General features: G+C 43.1%; 1 protein-coding gene across 1 annotated transcript in view; it reads left to right on the top strand.

The window, feature by feature from the left end:
• Positions 1 to 21,363, top strand: part of KIF5B (kinesin family member 5B) — an 85,791-nt gene that overhangs the window by 6,125 nt on the left and 58,303 nt on the right. Inside the window, exon 2 of the mRNA XM_081100721.1 lies at positions 20,704 to 20,791. Within this exon, the coding sequence (XP_080956847.1) occupies positions 20,704 to 20,791 (88 nt within the window). The remainder of the gene's footprint in view (positions 1 to 20,703; positions 20,792 to 21,363) is intronic.

Raw genomic sequence — 21,363 nt, 5'->3', positions numbered from 1 at the left:
TTTCCCAAACTTCAAGAGGCACATCAAAGACCTCCCAAACGATGACAGAACAGACTGCCAAAGCCTTCAAAAGCTGTTTTTAAACATCATCGAGTCAACTGTTGAGCAGTTCTTCTCAAGATTTGCGAAATTCAGAGAATTGGAAGAGAAAGCAAAATTCATGAGGTTTCCATAGAGCATGAAACTGGAGGAACTAAACTTACAAATGTTTTCATGGATAGACATGGCTGACTTTGAAATGCAGTTGATTGAATTTCAGAGTCGCTCAATTTGGAAGCAGAAATTTATTGACCTTAGAGTTGACTTGGAAAACATTGAAGAAAAAAAAAAGCAATTCGAGACAGGAGTACCAGAGAAGAGTGTCGAAAATGAACTATTGAGGACTTGGAATGCCATTCCAGAAATTTTTTTCTGTTTGAAAAACTTTGCAACAGCGTTACTCTCCATGTTTTCATCCACATACGCTTGTGAATCTTTGTTTTCAGTGATGAATTTTGTTAAGTCTCGTAATAGGATGAAAGTAGTAGCTCGTGCATATCTCTGTAGGTCACGAAATATAAACCTGATGTGAAATCTCTGTCATCAGTGATGCAGCAGCAAAAGTCCCCCTGATAATATCAAACGGAGTCATAAAGTTTTCTGTCAGACTATCAGTGTACATGTATACATTAAAAAATAAATGTATTTTTCGTCACCATACACTGTGTTTTTGTCGCTCGAATGAATTTTATTATTTCTTCAAGGTTCTTTACATACCTACACCTTAAGAGATAACAAGTAGGAATAAACATTTCTATTTCATTTTGTCCCCTTGAAGTCTAAGTCACATGTCATTGAATCTTGTGACTTGGAGTGTCTTTGAAGATACGTAGAAATAGAGAGTATATTTCAATGCCAAGAAGCAGGTTTTAAAGTATAGATGTCAAAAAAAAAGTTTTAAGAAAAAAACCCATGTAATATACACATGTCCAGATATTGAGATTTCCTTTGTTTAAATTTATTTGAAAGATTATTAGTTTGGAAATGTGTCTTCTAGCCATTAGAAATAGATTTTATGTTTCACAAGTCTCTTTTCAGGGAGCCAGGGTCAGTTAGTAACTTTATGGCTAGATCTCTAATAAAAAATTTGCCTCGATAAAATTTTAATTTAGCCTCAAAATTTCTTTTTTTTTTTATATATGCACCACTTCTTCATTCATTTTTTTCTTTTTTTTTATTGCTTAAAGTAATACAAAGGGTATTACATATGTGTCCATTTTTCCCCCCGCCCTAGACAGTCCCCTAGCCTCCCCTACCCCCAGTGTCTTATGTCCATTGTTTATGCTTATATGCATGCATACAAGTCCTTTGGTTCATCTCTTACCCCCCTACCTCCTGTCCCCCAACCCTCCCCAGCCTTCCCGCAGCAGTTTGACAATCTGTTTGAGGCAGCTCTGCTTCTGTATCTATTATTGTTCAAAAGTTTATAATGGTCTCTATTATCCATGAATGAGTGAGATCATGTGGTATTTTTCCTTCATTGACTGGCTTATTTCACTTAGCATAATGCTCTCCAGTTCCATCCATGCCGTTGCAAATGGTAAGAGTTCCTTCCTTTTTAGAGCAGCATAGTATTCCATTGTGTAGATGTACCACAGTTTTCTAATCCATTCATCTACTGATGGGCACTTAGGCTGTTCCCAGAACTTAGCTATGGTGAATTTTGCTGCTATGAACATAGGGGTGCATATATCCTTTCTGATTGGTGTTTCTGGTTTCTTGTGATATATTCCTAGAAGTGGGATCACAGGGTCAAATGGGAGTTCCATTTTCAGTTTTTTGTTTTTTTGTTTTTGTTTTTAAATTTTTTTAAAAATATATTTTAGTGATTTTTTTTACAGAGAGGAAGGGAGAGAGATAGAGAGTCAGAAACATTGATGAGAGAGAAACATCGATCAGCTGCCAACTGCACATCTCCTACTGGGGATATGCCCGCAACCCAGGTACATGCCCTTGACCGGAATCGAACCTGGGACCTTTCAGTCCGCAGGCCGACGCTCTATCCACTGAGCCAAACCGGCTTCGGCCATTTTCAGTTTTTTGAGGAAACTCCATACTGTCTTCCATAGTGGCTGCACCAGTCTGCATTCCCACCAGCAGTGCACAAGTGTTCCTTTTTCTCCACATCCTCTCCAGCACTTGTCGTTTGTTGATTTGTTGATGATAGCCAGTCTGACAGGTGTGAGATGGTATCTCATTGTTGTTTTGATTTGCATCTCTCGGATGATTAGTGACTTTGAGCATATTTTCATATGTCTCTTGGCTTTCTGAATGTCCTCTTTTGAAAGGTGTCTATTTAGGTCCTTTGCCCATTTTTTGATTGGATTGTTTATCTTCCTTTTGTTAAGTTGTATGAGTTCCCTATAAATTTTGGAGATTAGGCCCTTATCAGATATGACATTGGCAAATATGTTTTCCCACACAGTGGGTTTTCTCGTTGTTTTGTTGATTGTCTCTTTTGCTGTGCAGAAGCTTTTTATTTTGATGTAGTCCCAGTTGTTCATTTTCTCTTTAGTTTCAAGTGCCCTAGGAGCTGTATCAGTGAAGAAATTGCTTCGGCATATGTCTGAGATTTTGTTGCCTTTGGATTCTTCTAGAATTTTTATGGTTTCCTGTCGTACATTTAAGTCCTTTATCCATTTTGAGTTTATTTTTGTGTATGGTGTAAGTTGGTGGTCTAGTTTCATTTTCTTGCATATATCTGTCCAATTTTCCCAACACCATTTATTGAAGAGACTATCTTGGCTCCATTGTATGTTCTTGCTTCCTTTGTCAAATATTAATTGAGCATATTGGTTCGGGCCGATTTCTGAGCTCTCTATTCTATTCCATTGATCTGTATGCCTATTCTTGTGCCAGTACCAGGCAGTTTTGAGAACAGTGGCTTTGTAATACATCTTGATATCTGGTATTGAGATCCCACCTACCTTGTTCTTTTTCAGGATTGCTGCAGCTATTCGGGGTCTTTTTTTATTCCAAATGAATTTTTGGAGAGTTCGTTCTAGATCTATGAAGTATGCCATTGGTATTTTAATGGGAAGTGCATTGAATTTATAGATTGCTTTGGGTAGTATGGACATTTTAATGATGTTGCTTCTACCAATCCATGAACACGGTATGTTCTTCCATCTGTTTATGTCTTCCTCTATATCTTTTTTCAACGTCCTGTAGTTTTCTGAGTAGAGGTCTTTTACCTCTTTAGTTAAGTTTATTCCTAGGTAGCTTAATTTTTTTGGTGCGATGGTAAACGGCGTTGTTTTTATAATCTCTCTTTCTGAAAGTTCACTATTGGTGTATAGAAATGCCTCAGATTTCTTGGGGTTAATTTTGTATCCTGCTACATTGCCAAATTCATATATTAAGTCTAGTAGCTTTTTGATGGAGTCTCTAGGGTTTTGTATGTATAATATCATGTCGTCTGCAAATAAGGACAGTTTTACTTCCTCTTTTCCAATTTGGATGCCTTTTATTTCTTCTTCTTGCCGAATTGCAATGGCTAACACTTCCAGTACTATGTTGAACATGAGTGGTGAGAGTGGGCATCCCTGTCTTGTTCCTGTTCTTAGGGGAAATGGTGTTAGTTTTTGTCCATTGAGTATGATGCTGGCTTTGGGCCTGTCATATATGGCTTTTATTATGTTGAGGTATGATCCTTCTACTCCCGCCTTACTGAGAGTTTTTATCAAAAATGGGTGTTGAATTCTGTCAAATGCTTTTTCTGCATCAATTGATATGACCATGTGGTTTTTTTCTTTCAATTTATTTATGTGATGTATCACGTTTATTGATTTGCGGATATTGTACCATCCTTGCATCCCTGGGATAAATCCTACTTGGTCATGGTGTATGATCTTTCTGATGTACCGCTGGATCCGATTTGCTAAGATTTTGTTGAGGATTTTGGCATCTATGTTCATGAGGGATATTGGCCTGTAATTCTCTTTCATTGTGTTGTCTTTACCTAGTTTTGGTATAAGGGTAATGCTGGCTTCGTAGAATGAGCTTGGAAGTGTTCCTTCCTCTTGAATTTTTTGTAGTAGTCTGAGGAGGATAGGTTTTAGTTCTTCCTTGAATGTTTGGTAAAACTCCCCTGTGACGCCGTCTGGTCCTGGGCTTTTGTTTGCTGGAAGCTTTTTGATGACTGCTTCAATTTCTTCCATAGTTATTGGTCTGTTGAGATTTTTAGATTCTTCCTGATTGAGTTTTGGAATGTTGTATTTTTCTAGGAATTTGTGCATTTCCTCCAGGTTGTCTAGTTTGTTGGAGTAGAGCTTATCATAGTATTTTTTAACAATCATTTGTATTTCTGTGGGGTCTGTTGTTATTTCGCCTCTATCGTTTCTGATTTTGTTTATTTGGGTCCTCTCTCTTTGCTTCTTGGTGAGTCTGGCTAGAGGTTTGTCAATCTTGTTTATCCTTTCAAAGAACCAGCTCTTGGTTTCATTGATTTTCTGTATTGTTTTTTTTGGTCTCTATGTCATTTATTTCTGCTCTAATCTTTATTATCTCCTTCCTTCTGCTCACTTTGGGGTTGTCTTGTTGCTCTCTTTCTAATTCTTTGAGTTGTAGATTTAGATGATTTACTACCATTTTTTCTTGTTTTTTTGAGATAGGCCTGTAGAGCTATAAACTTCCCTCTCAGGACTGCTTTCATTGTGTCCCATAGGTTTTGGATGGTTGTGTTTTCATTGTCATTAGTGTCCAGGATGTTTTTAATTTCTTCTTTGATCTCATTGGTAACCCAATCAGTATTTAATAGCATGCTATTCAGCTTCCAAATGTTTGAGTATTGTGGGTTGTTTTTATTGTAGTTTATTTCTAATATTATGCCATCGTGGTCTGCGAAGATGCTTTTTGTGATTTCAATCTTCTTGAATTTGGGGATACTTTGCTTGTGACCCAATATATGGTCTATTTTTGACTATGTCTTATGAGCATTTGAGTAGAATGTATATTCCCTGGCTTTGGGTAAAGTGTTCTGAAGATGTCTATTAAGTCCATCTGATCTAGTGAGTCATTTAGGATTGCTGTATCTTTGCTGATTGTTTGTCTAGAGGGCTTATTCAGTGCTGTCAGTGGTGTATTAAAGTCCCCTACTATGATTGTATTGTTGTCGATCTCTCTTTTGATATTTTCCAGGAGTTTTTTTATGAATTTGGGTGCTCCTTCATTGGGTGCATATATGTTTACCAGGGTTATATCTTCTTGTTGTATTGATCCCTTTAGTATTATGTAGTGGCCTTCCTTATCTTTTGTTATGGCCTTCACTTTGAGGTCAGTTTTGTCCGATATAAGTATTGCTACCCCAGCTTTCTTTTCTTTTCCATTTGCCTGAAAGATATTTTTCCATCCTTTCACTTTCAGTCTGTGTGAGTCCCTTCTAATGAGGTGGGTTTCTTATAGACAGTAGATGTATGGGTTATGTCTTTTTATCCATTCAGCCACTCGATGTTTTTTGTTTGGAGCATTTAGTCCGTTTACGTTTAAAGTTATTATTGAAAGGTACTTGTTTGTAGCCATTTCTTTTTTTGTGTGGCTGTTTTCTTTCTGAGCTTTTTATTTCTTCTTTTTATACCAGACCCTTTAGCATTCCTTGCATTGCTGGCTTGGTGGTGATAAACTTCCTTAGCCTTTATTTGTCTGTGAAGCTTCTTATTTCCCCTTCAAGTTTGAATGATAGCCTTGCTGGATAGAGTATTCTTGGATTTAGTCCTTTGCTTTGCATCACTTTGTAAATTTCCATCCATTCTTTTCTGGCCTGATGTGTTTCTGTTGAGAAATCATTTGATAATCTAATGGGAGATCCCTTGTATGTAACTTTCCATCTCTCTCTTGCAGCCTGTAAGATTCTCTCTTTGTCCTGAACATTTGCCATGGTAATTATGATGTGTCTTGGTGTGGGTGTTTTCGGGTTCACCTTGTTTGGGACTCTCTGGGCTTGTGTGACTTTTTTCTTCCCCACCTCAGGGAAGTTTTCTGATATTATTTCTTCGAATAGGTTTTCTAATCCTTTCCATCTTTCTGTAGTTCTGGCACCCCTATTATTCGTATGTTGTTTTGTTTCATGTTGTCCCAAAGCTCCCTGAGGCTCTCCTCCTGTCTTTTAATTTTTTTCTCCAATTGCAGTACATTTTGGGTGTGTTTTGCTTCCTTGTCTTCTAATTCACTAATTCGGTCCTCCGCTTCTCCTAGTCTACTGTTGATACTTTCAATGGTGTTTTTCATTGCAGCTATATCACTCTTCATTTCTTCTTGGGTCTTACTTAAGTTGTTGATTTTTTCATCTGTTTCTTCTAGCTTCTTGAAGAGGTCGTCGATTTTTTCCTCCATCCGGTTTATGCACTCCAGGACCCTTATTCTGAATTCTTTTTCTGTCATGTTGCATGCCTCTGTATTACTTAGCTGCTTTTCTGGAGAGTCCTCCTTCTCTTTCCTTTGGGGGTTTCTTTGTCTACCCATGTTTGATCTCACTGTCATATCTAGACGTTGAGTCGTTCAGTGGCTGCTCCCTGGGTGGCAGTGACTCCTTGGTCTGTGGTTGCTCTTCGGGTGGTTGCGGTGGCAGCTGCTCTTCAGTTGGCAGCAGCTCCTCTGGTGGGTGCTGTTCACAGCTGTGGTGGCTCTTCTGGCTGGTGGGGGGAGGCTTCACGTACAGCTGCTGTTCCTCAGCAGAGGGTGTGGTGCTCAGGAGGCTGCTGTTGCTTGGATCTGCTGCGTTAATTTAAAGGCACAAAATACAACACAACAAGGCACCACGTACCAGGCACTAAACACAAATATATTCACGATATTAATAACCCCAAATAAACGTGACCACCCGAATTAAGAGAGTTAGGGGATAAGGAAGAAGGAAGAGAAAAAGATAAAAGAGAAAAAAGAAAAGAAAAGTAGGGACCAAAAAAAGAAGTGCAAAAATGAAATTGGGAAAAAGGAGTGGGGGGAATAAAAGCGAGAAAAGAAAAGAATAAAAAAAGAGCGAAAAGAGAGAATGAAGTGGAAGAGGGGAAAAGACTTTTTATATGAGTGGAATATTCGTATAGAACTGCCACTAATCCCAACGAATTCCAGCAACAGCTCCCTGGAGATGGATGCAAACTAGAAACAACTAATACTATAATGATGAAAATAGAATGGAGGACACTAATCTCAAAATAAAATAAAGAAAAAATAAGATGGCACTTTAAAAAATGGTAAAATGGTATCAGTAATAATACTGGTTAAAAATAAGAAGGTAGTAATTAAAAGGGTAAAATCAGGTGATGGAAAAAGAAGAAAAAAAAAGAAAAAAAATTGGTTTCTTAGTTAAAAGGTGAAAAAAGAAAAAAAAATTTGCAGTAGTGAAGGTCCTTCGGTTCTTCTATTCTTCAGTCTGGCTCGCCATTAGTCCTGCCAGGCATTCAGGAGAGTGTTGAGTTTACCTGCGATACAGTGTTCCTCTGTGTTGTAAACCACAGTCCTTATTTTAAAGCAGGTCGTCTTTGTTTCCCAGACTGCCTTATTTTGTGTTTAGCAAAGAGTCAGTTTGTGGCTCAGCCTCTGGGTGGCAGTGTTCTGGGGTTGGCCTCTGAGGCTATACGGCTTCTCTATCGCATTTAAAACTGATTTGGAGAGGTCAACTATTCAGAGCTGGTTCCTTAATAGTTACCCACTCTGTGTTGTTGCTGGGATTGAAAATCCCTCTATAGGCCTGACCCTGTTAACTCCCAGGGACTGATCAGGTTATTTTAATCCTTGATCTCCTACAGGGTGGAATCTGGGTGTGGCTGTGCTCCTTGCCTGGGGGCTGGGGGGAGGTGTCTCACTCTCCAGAGAGAATGGCTGCCCCAGTCCTGGGCTCAGGGGTGTCTCAGCACTCAACTCGCTGCCACCTCTCCCGGCCCCCCTTCTCTCCTCAGTCTCTCCCCAGATTCCACTCCTCCGCACCCTCTCCGTCTCTTCAGCACAGGTGAGTGTCTGTATCCGAAATGTCCCATGAACAGGATTCAGTAAAAACAAACAAACAAACGCTGGTCGTGGAAACAGGGAAGGCTTGGTTTCTGTAAGCTCTTTTCTTACCGGCACTGCATGGTTTGGTCAGCTCTTCAGGCTGCCCCCTTTAGGCTCAGTCCTCCGTGATCACAGAACCCAGCTCTCAAATCCCAGGCGGCGCCAGGAATCCCGCCGATCTCCTTTCCCCAGTCAGGGGCTGTGCCTGTCCCAAGGGACGCGGCTGTCTGCCACGCGGTCTCCCTCCGACCCTCTGGGCTCAGAGGTCTGGCAAACTTTCCTGCCCAAATCCCTGGGTTTTTTTTTTTACCTTTCCAGGGGAGTTCTGCTCTTCCCGGCTGCAAACAGCCTCACCAGCTGAGCAATTTCGCCAATTCGGGGTGGGTGTTATTAGTTTCAGCTGCTCACTCCATTTGCTCCGGACACGACCTGGGTTGCATCTGCCTGTATCGCCGCCATCTTCAGAATCTCTTAAAATTTCTTGACTTGATGCTAAGCACAAAGTTTTTATTTAACGAGGATATAATTTCTAAGTGAATCACTAAACCCCAGCTTGATTATTTTTGTTTGCATATTCATAGTCCTGCTTTAAGAAGTTTGTATAGGTAGTTTGCACTTTTGCTATGTGGTGATTCCAGAGTAAGTAGCTACATAATGTATTTTTGAGGCGGGCTTTCCAATTACTTACTATTTTTAGCATATCTCTTTCTAAATGGTTTATAAGCACTCTTTTTTTAATTGTTATAAAAATGGAGATAAGGAGTTAAAGTTCAGTAGTGTTCATTCTGTTTTCTTAGATGTTTATTTTAATAAAATTTTGTTATTTTATTTATTTTGTAAGAATGCAGTTGTCTTCATGCTGTATGTTTTCTATTGACCTGTTATTAAATGTATATTTGGCTAGTAGCAATGTATTCTTGACGCCTTTCCAGGTTGTGAGTTCTTCAAAGCTAGAGACTGTCTCCATTTCAAGTCAGTTATCATTACTTGGTCACTTATATTAATTAGTATTCAAGACTATTATTGCCAAACCGGTTTGGCTCAGTGGATAGAGCGTTGACCTGTGGACTGAGAGGTCCCGGGTTCGATTCCGGTCAAGGGCATGTACCTTGGTTGCGGGCACATCCCCAGTGGGAGGTGTGCAGGAGGTGGCTGTTCGATGTTTCTCCCTCATCGATGTTTCTAGCTCTCTATTCCTTTCCCTTCCTCTTTGTAAAAAATCAATAAAATATATTTTAAAAAAAAGACTATTATTATTCTCTATTTTTTGAACACTACAGTCTGTACTAAAATATCATTTCTAAAATTGTTACTCATTTACAGTATCCATTGCCTTCTAGGTGGTAAATAAATATTTGCTGGATAAATGAAGAGGGGAAATTATTTTCTCTTTGCATAGGAAAAATAGCATGGTTTATCACTGGGTGATGATTGTTCTTTTGAATGTACTTGTGTTTGTTTCCAAAATTGTTTATTATGAATACATCTTGTACAATCAGTAAAATAGTAGATTGGCGCTTTTTTTTTTTTAGCCACACCTGTAGGTTTAAATGTTAATGTCTCAGTATCTTAGCAAAAGTACACGTTTATGTATGTCTTAGCCAAAGAGTAATCAGACATTGAGATGTCTTTTAATTGATGCCAGAGCTGATCACCCTTATATAATAGAGAGCTAATATGCAAATGGTCCTCACGCCCTCATGGCTCAGACAGTCAACACTGGGGAGAGAGGAATGGGGACCAGCCCGGCACAAATGAGCTTGCGAGAGAGGAATGGGGACCAACCAGGCTGTGACCCGGGAGAGGGACAAGCCACCTGCCCCGCGGTCCAGGGCGCCTGCGGCTGTGGCCTGGGTGAAGCCGCCTGCCCACGGTCCCCTGCAGCTGTGGCTGGCCCGGGTCCTGGGTGCCTGCGGCCAGATGAGGGAATCCTGGGTCCTAGGGGCAGGGTGAGGCAGAGGCGGTTAGGGCCGATCAGGCCAGCAGGGGAGCAGTTAGGGGCGATCAGGACGGTAGGGGAGCAGTTAGGGGTGATCAGGCAGGCAGGCAGAGGTGGTTAGGGGCGATCAGGCAGGCACAGGGGTTAGGGACAATCAGGCAGGCAGGCAGGCAAGCAGTTCGGAGTCAGCGGTCCCGGATTGTGAGAGGCAGTCAGACATCCACTGAGGGGTCCCAGATTGGAGAGGGTGCAGGCTGGGCTAATGGACTCTCTCCTCCTACCCTCCTCCTGTGCACGAATTTCATGCACTGGGCCTCTAGTCTTAGTATATTCATCAGGAATGCTTTCAGCTGTAGAGTGAAAACAAACAACAAAGAGAGGTTTAGTTAAGAGGTTAGTTCTCTCATAAAACGTTTAGAGATCCACCACCACCACCCCCCCCCCCCAAAAAAAAGTTTAGATAGGCTTTTGCTGCTAGTACTTATTTGATTCTTATCCTTTGTCTTCCTTAGATTGACTTTTCATCATTTTTGTCATATTTGAAAAATGGATGTTACAACTCCAGACATTTATTCCAGAAAAGAGAAAGGGCAATCTCAGCTGAGAATGGTTCTTTTCATCAGGAAAACAAGTCTTCTCCAAGACCTTCCAGCAAACCATCACTTACTTCATAGTATCCAGAACTGGGTCAAGTGGCCACTGGTTGCAAGAAAACTAGGCTAACAAGTGGTTAGCTTTTCAGACTTTCTAATGGGAATTGGGAATGGCTTCAGATAGCCTTTAGGAGTGTCTGCTTCATTCTTACTTTGAGGAGGGGGATTGTGGGATAAAAAGTAAGGTTTTGGGGTGTGTGTATGTGTGTGTTTTAAGATAAGACCCAGGAAGTATTCTATAATGTTAAGGATTTTTTCTGGAGTCATGATTACTTTGTATTTTAGGGTCCAACTCCCTTCTCTTTTCATCTATAGATGCTTACTTTCCTAGATCAGTTCTTTTGAGCATTAAAACTTCCTCAGGTCTTGCCCATCTTAAAAAATTATCTTAGATCCACAGCCAGATAGAAATCTACTTCATTACCTTCCATTCTTTTTTCAACCCATTACAATCTGATCTTTGTCTTTGGATACTTTTAGTTTTGTCTTGACCTCACAGCTATATTTGACATAAGCAGTCCCTCCTTGAAAGTTCCTCCTTGATTTGCATGGACATTATACGCTTGCTTTTTCATTCTATGTCTCTTGCTCCTCAGACTACATTAGAAGTTCTCTAAATGTGGTCCCCAAGGTGGAGTCCCCAAGATCCTTTCTGAGTGTCCACAAGGTCAAAACTATATTTGCCATTTTTACTGTGTTGGCATTTGCATTTGATCTTTGCTGCTTATACTTTAGGGGCCATGTGCACAAAACTCATGAACGGGTAGAGTCCCTAGGCCTGGCCGGTGATCAGGGCCGATCAGGTTCCTGGCCTCCCCACCGCCTCCTTACCTCGCTCCCTCAGCACCCCACTGCCACTGCTAGTTGCCCGCCATGTTCCACGCTTCCCCGTGGTGGTCAGCTCAAATCATACCAAGTGATCTAACTCCAGGTCGAATTCTTGAGGATGTTACTTCATTTGGTTTCTTTCTCTTTTTAAAAAAAATATATTTTTATTGATTTCAGAGAGGAGGAAGATGAAGAGGAAGAGAGCGAAACATCAATGATGTTTGCACACCCCACACTAGAGATTGAGCCCACTACCCAGGCATGTGCCCTGACCAAACCTCGGCCTCCTGGTTCATAGGTCACCGCTCAACCACTGAGCCACACCGGTTGGGCATCATTTGGTTTCTTGAATGCTACAAGCTCCTTTCTGCCCTAGGATCTTTAAGCATCCTATTGCCAATGCCTAGACTACTTACCCATACTCACTCTCTCATGAGAGATGGGCAATCGATCAGTAACCCATCTGTAGACTTCAAGAATAGTTTTCCCAAGTCCTTATAGCTGTTTCTGAATTTCTAAGTTCCCTATTTCCCTGAAATCTCCCTTTGGCTGAATTAAGGGAGGGGGTCTGCCATATAGAATTACAAATGGAGAACCCTACACTGGCTCTCGGAGCACAGTGCACCTGCAGGAGCAAAAGTGGTAAGATATCTGTCCAGGGTAATTTCACCTCCTGGCATAGCTTAGCCATAGTCTGCTTGAGAGTCCATTTCATGCGTTCTACTTTTCCTGAACTCTGGGGCCTGTAGGCTGTATTAAGTTCCACTTAATTCCTAAGGTCTTAGCTACCTGCTATACTACCTCAGCTATAAAGGCTGGGCCATTATCTGACCCTATGGCTAATGGCATTCCATACAGAGGAATTATGTCCTTCAATAACGCCTTAGTGACTTTTCTCACCTTCTCTGTGCGGTAGGATATGCCTCAACCCAGCCTGAAAAGATGCAGACAAAAACTAAAAGATACTTATTTCCTCTACTATGCCCTATTTCTGTCAAGTCTACCTCTAGATCTTCAAAAGAACCCTGCCTTGCATTGTTCTGTGCACAGAGGGGGCATTGCTGAGAGACTGAGGTGCATAAGGAGGGGAGATGGGCATTTAGATAGTATCTGCTTAACAAGGTTTCTAGAGCTGTCTTCTCTAAATGGATAAGTTCATGCTGTTGGAGGACTACTCTATGAGCTAACTGTTCTGGAACGTAGACCCTATGATCTGGGAATATCCACCAACCTTCCTTCATCCTTTTACCCCTTCTCATTGGGCCCATTCTTCTTCTTGAGGGGTGTATTTTGAAGGTTCAGGTAATTCAGGAACCAGCATGATCTGCGATGGCACTGCCCGCTCCTTAGCAGCTAGCCTTGCCACTGCATCTGCGTGAGGATTCCCTTCTGACACTGAGTCTTTTCCTTTTTGATGTCCTCTACAATGGATGACTGCTACTTCCTTGGGCTCCCAGACTGCTTCTAAGTAACTTCAAGATTTCATTCTGATTTTGTATTCCTTTTCCTCCGGCCATCAGGAACCCCTTTCCTTGTACATGGCCCCATGGATATGCAGGGTAGTGAAGGCATAGCGTGAGTCAGTGTAGACGTTGGCATGCTTATCCTTACTGAGATTTAAGGATCTGACTAGGGCCCAAAGTTCTGCCCTCTGCACTAACCATCCTTCAGGCAGGGCCTGTGCCTCTATTATCTCAAATTTTGATACCACCGCATACCCGGCTCGTCTTTTTCCTTCATCTAGGAAGCTACTGCTGTCCGTGAACAATATTAAGTCTGGATTCTGTAGAGGCCTATCTGTTAGATCTGGCCGGCTGGAGTAAACCTCCTCTAGGGCATCTAGACAATCATGCTCAGGGGTTCCCTCTCCAATGGGTAGGAAAGTGGCAGGATTAAGAGTTCTTACTGCCTGTAATCTTATTTGTAGATTTTCACATAGGCCCTTGGTATTGAGTCACCCGAGCATAAGTCAGCCAGTGTTGCCCCTTAGTTTCCATTAGGGCAGTGGTTCTCAACCTTCTGGCCCTTTAAATACAGTTCCTCATGTTGTGACCCAACCATAAAATTATTTTCATTGCTACTTCATAACTGTAATGTTGCTACTGTTATGAATCCTAATGTAAATATGTGATATGCAGGATGGTCTTAGGCGACCCCTGTGAAAGGGTCGTTTGACTGCCAAAGGGGTCGCAACCCACAGGTTGAGAACCACTGCATTAGGGTGACAACAGCATGAGGCACTTTAACATTTAAGTTCTGTCCCAGAGTGAACTTATCTGCCTCTTTGACTAATAAGGCTGTGGCTGCAAGGACCCTGAGGCATGGGGGCCACCCAGAGGCAACCGGGTCAGTCTGTTTGGAGAGGTAGGCTATTGGCCTCTGCCAGGGTTCCCAACTCCTGAGCCAGAACTCCTAGGGCTACCCCGTTGTTCTTGTGAAGGTAAAGGTCAAAGTCCCATGTCACATCTGGGAGCCCTAGGATCGGCACCTTGGTAAGCTTTGTCTTTATGGTCGTGAAGGCTTTTTCCTCTTCAGGACCTTAGTTAGTGGGTACCTTTTCCTCTCCTTTTAAGGCTTCATGAGGGGCTTAGCTAGATCTGAGAATCCTGGGATCCAAATTTGACAGAACCCTGCTGCCCCTAGGAATTCCCGAATCTGTCGCCGGGTGCTGGGGACTGGTATGGCACATACTGCCTGTTTTCTTTCAGTCCCTAGTCTTCATTTCTCTTGGGTAATTCAGAAACCTAGGTATTTGACTTCCCTCTGACAAATTTGAGCTTTCCTTTTGGACACCCAGTAACCTATTTCAGTTAAGAGTCTTAGAAGGGATTGTGTTCCTTCCCAACACTAAGTTCACGTGGAACCAGCCCGTAGGAGGTTGTCTACATATTGGAGTAGATTGCACCCCATGTCCTGTCCTGGAAATTTGGGCAAATCTGTTGCTAGTGCTCCACTAAAAAGAGCTGGGGAGTTCTTGAACCCCCGTGGTAGTCTGGTCCAGGTGAACTGTTCCTTATCCCTTTGGTTGGGTTTTCCCACTCAAAGGCAAACAGGGGCTGACTGGAGGGTGCCAGCTAAAGGCAGAAAAAGGAAGTTTACAGGCGGTGCCCCAGGCTTCAAGTCAGTTAGCACTGGGGTGTGGTTCTTAGCCAGGCCCCAGGGATTTCCTTCTGCCCATACCAGCGGGAATTCCTTCTCTAGTTCAGGATCTAATGGTGAGTCCTTTGACTGGGAGGTATAAAGTCTCCATTCTTCCTCCCTAGATACTGCTAAAGACAGGATCATTGGAGAGGTCTCCTCACCTAAGTGCAGTTGTGCTGAGCCGTCAGGGCAAAGGTGCTTTCTGCTCCCATTTTGGCTGAAAGGTTTCTGCCCATTACAGGGACTGGACAATCTGGCAAATACAGGAATTCATGAACCACCGGGCGGCCGCCTAACTGACATCGGCAGGGGCAGTAGAATGGTCTGCAGCTGTGGTTCCCGGTAGCTCCAATAATGGTGACTTTCTGTCCTGAGAGGGGAGCTGCTTTCCGAGTAATTACCAAGTTTTCTGCCCCTGTATCAACAATAGAGTTCATAGTCTGGTTCCCGATTTTCATTTCGACCAGGAGCTCATGGCGGCCCAGTTGGAAAGAGCCCAGTCTGTCCTAGTCAGAGTCAGCTGCTGCCAGTCCAATGAGGTCTGCCTCAGGCAGCTCTGGCCGATAGCGGCTGGGTGGTTTGGATGGCCTTGCCTGCTTCTTCTGGTGGCTCAGTCATTCATTCTTCCAGTGCCCTACTTCTTTACATTAGGCACACTGGTCCCATTTAAGATCCATCCTTTCTTTTCCTGACTTGGCTCCTTGCTGTCTCCCTTTTCTGGAAGTTAGGTTTTATAACAGCCGCAGCAATCAGCGTCACTTTCCTTTTTAGTTTCTCCTCAGCCTCTTTTTTTTAGCCCCATTGTCCCAATTAATGAAAACCTTGTTTACTATTTCTAGTAGCTCGGTTGCATTCTTTCCAGCAAATCCTTCAAGCTTCTGTAGCTTTCTCCTTATGTCTGACTGAGCCTGACTAATGAAGGCTGCATTGACCATAGTTTGATTCTCCAAGGCCTCTGGGTCAAAGGGAGTGTAAGCTCAATATGCTTCATAGTATCTCTCATAAAAGGCTGCCAGACTTTCATAAGGCCTCTGGAAAACCTCAGAGGTCTTGGCCATATTAGTGGGCTTCTTGGCCCCAGCCCAGAGCCCCTGGAGGAAGGCCAGCCGATATCTCTCTTATCTGGCCCTCCTATCCTCCGAATTCAGGTCCCATCTGGGTTCCACACCTGGGAGAGCCCCCCTGGCCCATCTGTCTGTGTCTAATGTCCCTGGCAGGGCCTGGGTCTAGAGCAGCCGTAGGCAAACTACGGCCCGCGGGCCGGATCCGACCCATTTGAAATGAATAAAACTAAAAAAAAAAAAAGACCGTACCCTTTTATGTAATGATGTTTACTTTGAATTTATATTAGTTCACACAAACACTCCATCCATGCTTTTGTTCCGGTCCTCCGGTACAGTTTAAGAACCCATTGTGGCCCTCGAGTCAAAAAGTTTGCCCACCCCTGGTCTAGAGCCATTTCCAAGCTTCTCTTATTATTTTTATGTGCTCTTCAGTGTTAAAGAGTGTGAGAAGGAGTTGCTTGCAGTCGATCCAAGTGGGCTTATGGGTCTGAAAGATTGGCTTGAGGTTTTTAAGAATAAATGGGAGTGTGATGCTTCCAATTTAAGATATCGGTCATAGTGAAAGGCTGGTAGTAAATGACCGATCCCTCCTCTTGTGGGGTCCTGTTTTCTCCAGTTTATGAGGACCCTGCATTTCTTGGAGAACCATCTGGAAAGCCGGGAGTGGTTTGGGTCCCTGATCAGCTGAGTGCAAATACCATCCAACTGGCTCTGGAGAGTCTGGTTGCGGGGAAACGGAAGGAGGTGGTGTATCTAGGCTTCCCTGGCTAGGCAAAGGGGCACTGGGTACCACTTGAGGCAAATATGGAGGTGGTAGAACTGGCAGGGCTTCTTCAGGGGGCTCCTGCAGGATAGGAGGCTTATTCCCCTTCTGAGGGTCCTGCTCTTTTTCCTTATATACACAAAACTGGATCCAAAACGGCTTAAGCTCTGCTATCTCTAGCCCTGGTCAATATATGGGAACTGGTTGGGATGACCTGGGTCTCCTGTGATAATTCTGTGAACATTCCTGATTGTGGGGAACATCCAATGTGCCCTCTGGTGGCCATCCTACTCCAGAAGATGGCCAGTCTATTTCACACATCCTTTTTAATTCCTAGGGGACTAGTTTTACTCGGTAGTCCCCAACAAACCCCTTCTTAAAATTCCTTAACATACATTCTAAGACAGAGTTTGAGGCGGAGCTATTACCCATGTTGCCAGGAGGGGCCAGATTGCCTCCTCTTTAATAAAAATAATAATAATAAAAAAACCTGAATAAAAGAACTAATCAAAATAAACCTTATTTTCTAACTTCATTTGTCCTTTGGTGTGGACAGCAAATGACACTAATCAGATTTCTATCAGTCTCCCTGAGTACATTGACATAAACTTTAACCTCTGGTTAGGGAGGCAAATGCAAGTGATTTACTCCCAAGTGTCCTTGGTTTAGGGAAGACAGGATTTCTGTTCAGTTTCCTTTTCTACTTGTCCCGGCTTACTGGCCTGTCATCCATTCAACTTTCTTTCAACATCTCTCTTTACCTTCCTCCATTACACCAAAGCTATACTTCCCAGTTAGAACTCAGCCTTAATTTTTAGGTGACATGTAAATAATTAACATTCCTCAGATTAGCAATGCATTCATATTTTTTAAAGAGACACAAACAAATTTCACTAGCTAAACAATTTTAAACAAACAACAAAGACATATACTATCTAATAAAAGAGAAACATGGTAATTAGCCATACCTCTGCTACCCTTCCCATTGGCTAATCAGGGCAATATGCAAATTAACTGCCAGCCAAGATGGCGGCCAGCAGCCAGGCAGCTTGAAGCGAACATGAGGCTTGCTTGCTTCAATGACGGAGGGCTCCAACGTTCCCCGCCTGCCGCTGCTGGCCTCTGAGCTTGCAGTTTAAGAAACATTGTTACAAATATAGAAGCTAAACAAAACCCCAGAAACCTGCTTTCAGCCAGCCGGGATCTCAGAGCTGGAGTTGAAACAGTGTTTTGATTATAGAACCCAAACAAACCAGATACCTGCTTTCAGCAGCGGAGGCCTGAGAGTTGGAGCCAAGCCTCAGAGCTAAAGCTGGCCCAGAATAAAAAGAAAAAAAGGAGTGGTTGGGAGCTTCAGTCACCCGCCAGCCTGAAAACAGCCCTCACCCCCTCACCCAGACTGGCCAGGCACCCTAGTGGGAACCCCCACCCTGAAGGGTGTGTGACCATCTGCAAACACCCATCATCCCCTCATCCAGGCTGGCCAGGCACCCCAGTGGGGACCCACACCCTGATCCAGGACACCCTTCAGGGCAAACCAGCCGGCCCCCACCCATGCACCAGGCCTCTACCCTATATAGTAAAAGGGTAATATGCCTCCCAGCACCGGGATCAGTGTGACGGGGCAGCGCCCAAACCCCCTGATCGCCCTGCGGCTCTGTGTGTGACAGGGGGCGGGGCCACAACCGCCCTATCCGCCCTGCTCTGTTCGTGACAGGGGAAGGCGCCTCAACCCCCTGATCGCCCTGCGGCTCTGTGTGTGACAGGGGGCGGTGCCCCAACCCCTCAATCGGCCCTACTCTGAGCATGACTGAGGGTGGCATCACAACCTCCCGATCCGCCCTGCTCTGTGCATGACAGGGGGCGGCGGCCCAACTCCCCAATCAGCCCTGCTCTGAGCCCGACCAGGGGCTGCACCTAGAGATTGGGACTGCCCTCTGCCACCCGGGAGCAGGCCTAAGCCAGGAGGGCATTATCTCCCGAGGGGTCCCAGACTGCGAGATGGCACAGGCCGGGCTGAGGGACCCCCCTCTAGTGCACAAATTTTTGTGCACCGGGCCTCTAGTTTAAATAATAAAGACAGATAACATTCCCCACTAAAAACTTTATAAAAACTTTGAATCACCACGGAAACTCGGAAGAGGTTTAGAAGGCTTTTTAAAAAACAAAACAGAAACATTAACAAAAACACTGTTACACCAGCACTTGCCACATTTACACCACAGAATACCACCAAATCAGTTTCAATTGCGCAGGGATACAGAACAAGTCCCCTGATCAGAGGCAGTAGAAAACTACCTAGGAACACTTCTCTTCTACCTTTTTTTTAAAAGACAGGCCAGACTCGAACCCTTAGCCACTCCGAGTTTTGACTTCCCTCCGGGAAGTCCTAAAGATGGTGAATAGAAACTGTTCCTCCAGATCAGTGGTCGGCAAACTGCAGCTCGCGAGCCACATGCGGCTCTGTGGCCCCTTGAGTGTGGCTCTTCCACAGAATACTGACTTCTGCGCATGGGCCACGAACTTTCAATCGCACTCCATGTGCGCGCCCACACATGGTATTTTGTGGAAGAGCCACACTCAAGGAGCCAAAGAGCCACATGTGGCTCGTGAGCCAAAGTTTGCCGACCACTGCTCCAGACGATCCGAGCTATCCTGAGGTAAATAAATAATTACCTAGGTAGGGGCGAGCTACCTCTTCTGTCCCATAGGACAGGCCAAAATGCGGACCCGTTTCCCCGGAGAAAAACTTACAGTTTCAGATGTCTGATTTTGACTTCTCTCCCGGGAAGTCCCAGAAAGGTGTTTTCTGCCTCTTTTGGGTCCACCAGAGCGTGGAGTTGCCGCAGTCTCTCCAGACCCTGTGAGTTCAGGAACCAGCGAATGTGCCGGTGGCGTGCCTTCCTTGGGTCCTGGAGCCTGAAGCAAGTGCCCCGAAGTCTGCTCTTGTCAGCAGTGACCTAAGAGCCAGCTCAACTGATGCTTCCCAGCCAACGCACCAAATGTTGTGGCAGAATGCACTGAAGAACAGTCAGCCAGCCCTCTGAAGGAGGAAAGTTTAATCTTTATTTGGCAGATCTGCTAGTCTAGGGGAATTCTGGATCCAAAGCCTGAACTGAACTCATGGGGAGGTTCTGACCTATATATCTCCTTCTGTGTTGGGCCCCTGAGGGTCCCTGCAGCTCCATCCAAGTCAGTCTTGGCGGGGTCTTGGGGGCATGCTCTGCAGCTCCGCCCAAGTCAGCTGTGGCTGGGCCCTGGGGTTAGGCTCTGCAGCTCCGCCCAAGTTTAGTCAGAGTGGGGAAGTAAGACTAGAGCTTTTAACCAGATACTGAACTAGGTTGCAAGCCTTCCCCCCCCACCCCCCCTTTTTCCTTTTCAATAATAGTATTTTTATAACATGTTGTTGCATGAGTCAGAATTCTAGTCAGTTAATTATTTGTCTGATGTTAATCCACTATTGATTATGTTCCACTAAAAGAGAGAGTGAATCTGTCTTGATTGTCATTCTCGCATGTCATTCTAGTATCAGAGGCATTCCATAAATGTTTTTTCAATGAATGAATGATTGAAAAGCTGTTGTGCAGTAAACTGTGGAGCTGAATGGATTAATGGAAAGATCCCTGAAATGAAAGACTAGAGATTTGGGTTTGAATTTTAATTTTTTTCCAATTTTTATATCTTTCAGGATTCGAATTTCTTTATCTGCAAAATTTTATTAGTATTTTTTTAACTTTTTTTTTTTTAGATACATTTTTATTTCAGAGAGAGGAAAGGAGAAGGAGGGATATAGAAACATCCATAATGAAAGAATCAATTGGCTGCCTCCCACAAACCCCTTAATGGGTGTTGAGCCCGCAACATGGGCATGTGCTCTGAAAGGGAAATCAAACTGTGACCTGGTTCATGGGTCAGTGCTCAACCACAGCCACATCAGCCACGCATGATATTAATAGTGAAAATACAGTCTCAACCACTGCCAGCATAGACACTCATCAAATCAGAATTCACTGGCAGTATTCAAGTGCCTACCATAATAGTGCTAATTATCATTAGTGTGTTAGGCCCTGGAAATATAACAAAGACTAAAGCAGACATTCTTATTTTTGTAGAGTTTATTTTAGTGGATCTGTTCTTGGTGATCCCTAAGGTTTGTGCCACAAAGTTTCTATGACATGAAACTTCACAATAGGTATTCTGTTGTGAAGGTTAAATATATGTTGATATCTTTAAAGAAGCTTAGAAATCCATTTAATTTATGTAGTTGAAACTTTTAATTTTGTTTTTCAGACCAAGCCTTATGCATTTGACCGGGTATTCCAGTCAAACACATCGCAAGAGCAAGTGTATAATGACTGTGCAAAGAAGATTGTTAAAGGTGAATATATTTAATCTGCTAAGTTGTCCTAGCAATAAGTAAAATTTTGTTCGCAATCTTGCCATTTACCCAACATTCTCTTTTTCATTTTAATGTCCTTTTTCTTATTTAAACAACTTTTTTTCAGCAATTAACTAGTAAAAAGGTCAAATGTAATTAGTATTTGCCTAAATTCCATGACTTAATTTATATACAGTGCTTAGTGCATGGTGTTGTTATAAGAATTATAGTATTATACTGTACTGTTATTGAAAGATGCATTTCTATTAGATATTCCCAGGTTAGTTTCTAAGGTAGCAATTTTAGAAATACAGCAGCATGAGAATGAAAATAAGATAGCTAGATGGGTTTCTAAAAAATAGTTGATAATGGCAGTCATTCTTCCATTTCGTCGTTATTCCTTCTGTAAAGACTTGTAGTCAGCAGGGAAATCTTTGAGTAATTAACCCGAGTCACCAGCGGTGAGAAAAGTATTCACATTCGAGGTAATACTGTTAACTTATACTAGGATATTTTTCAATTTCATATTTTCTAAAACCATAGAACTCTAGAGCTGAGTGGGTGTTAAGTGA

This window comes from Myotis nattereri (genome assembly GCF_964212035.1).
Source record: "Myotis nattereri genome assembly, chromosome: 1".
Lineage (NCBI taxonomy): Eukaryota > Metazoa > Chordata > Mammalia > Chiroptera > Vespertilionidae > Myotis > Myotis nattereri.
This window is presented reverse-complemented; position numbering and strand designations above follow the sequence as displayed.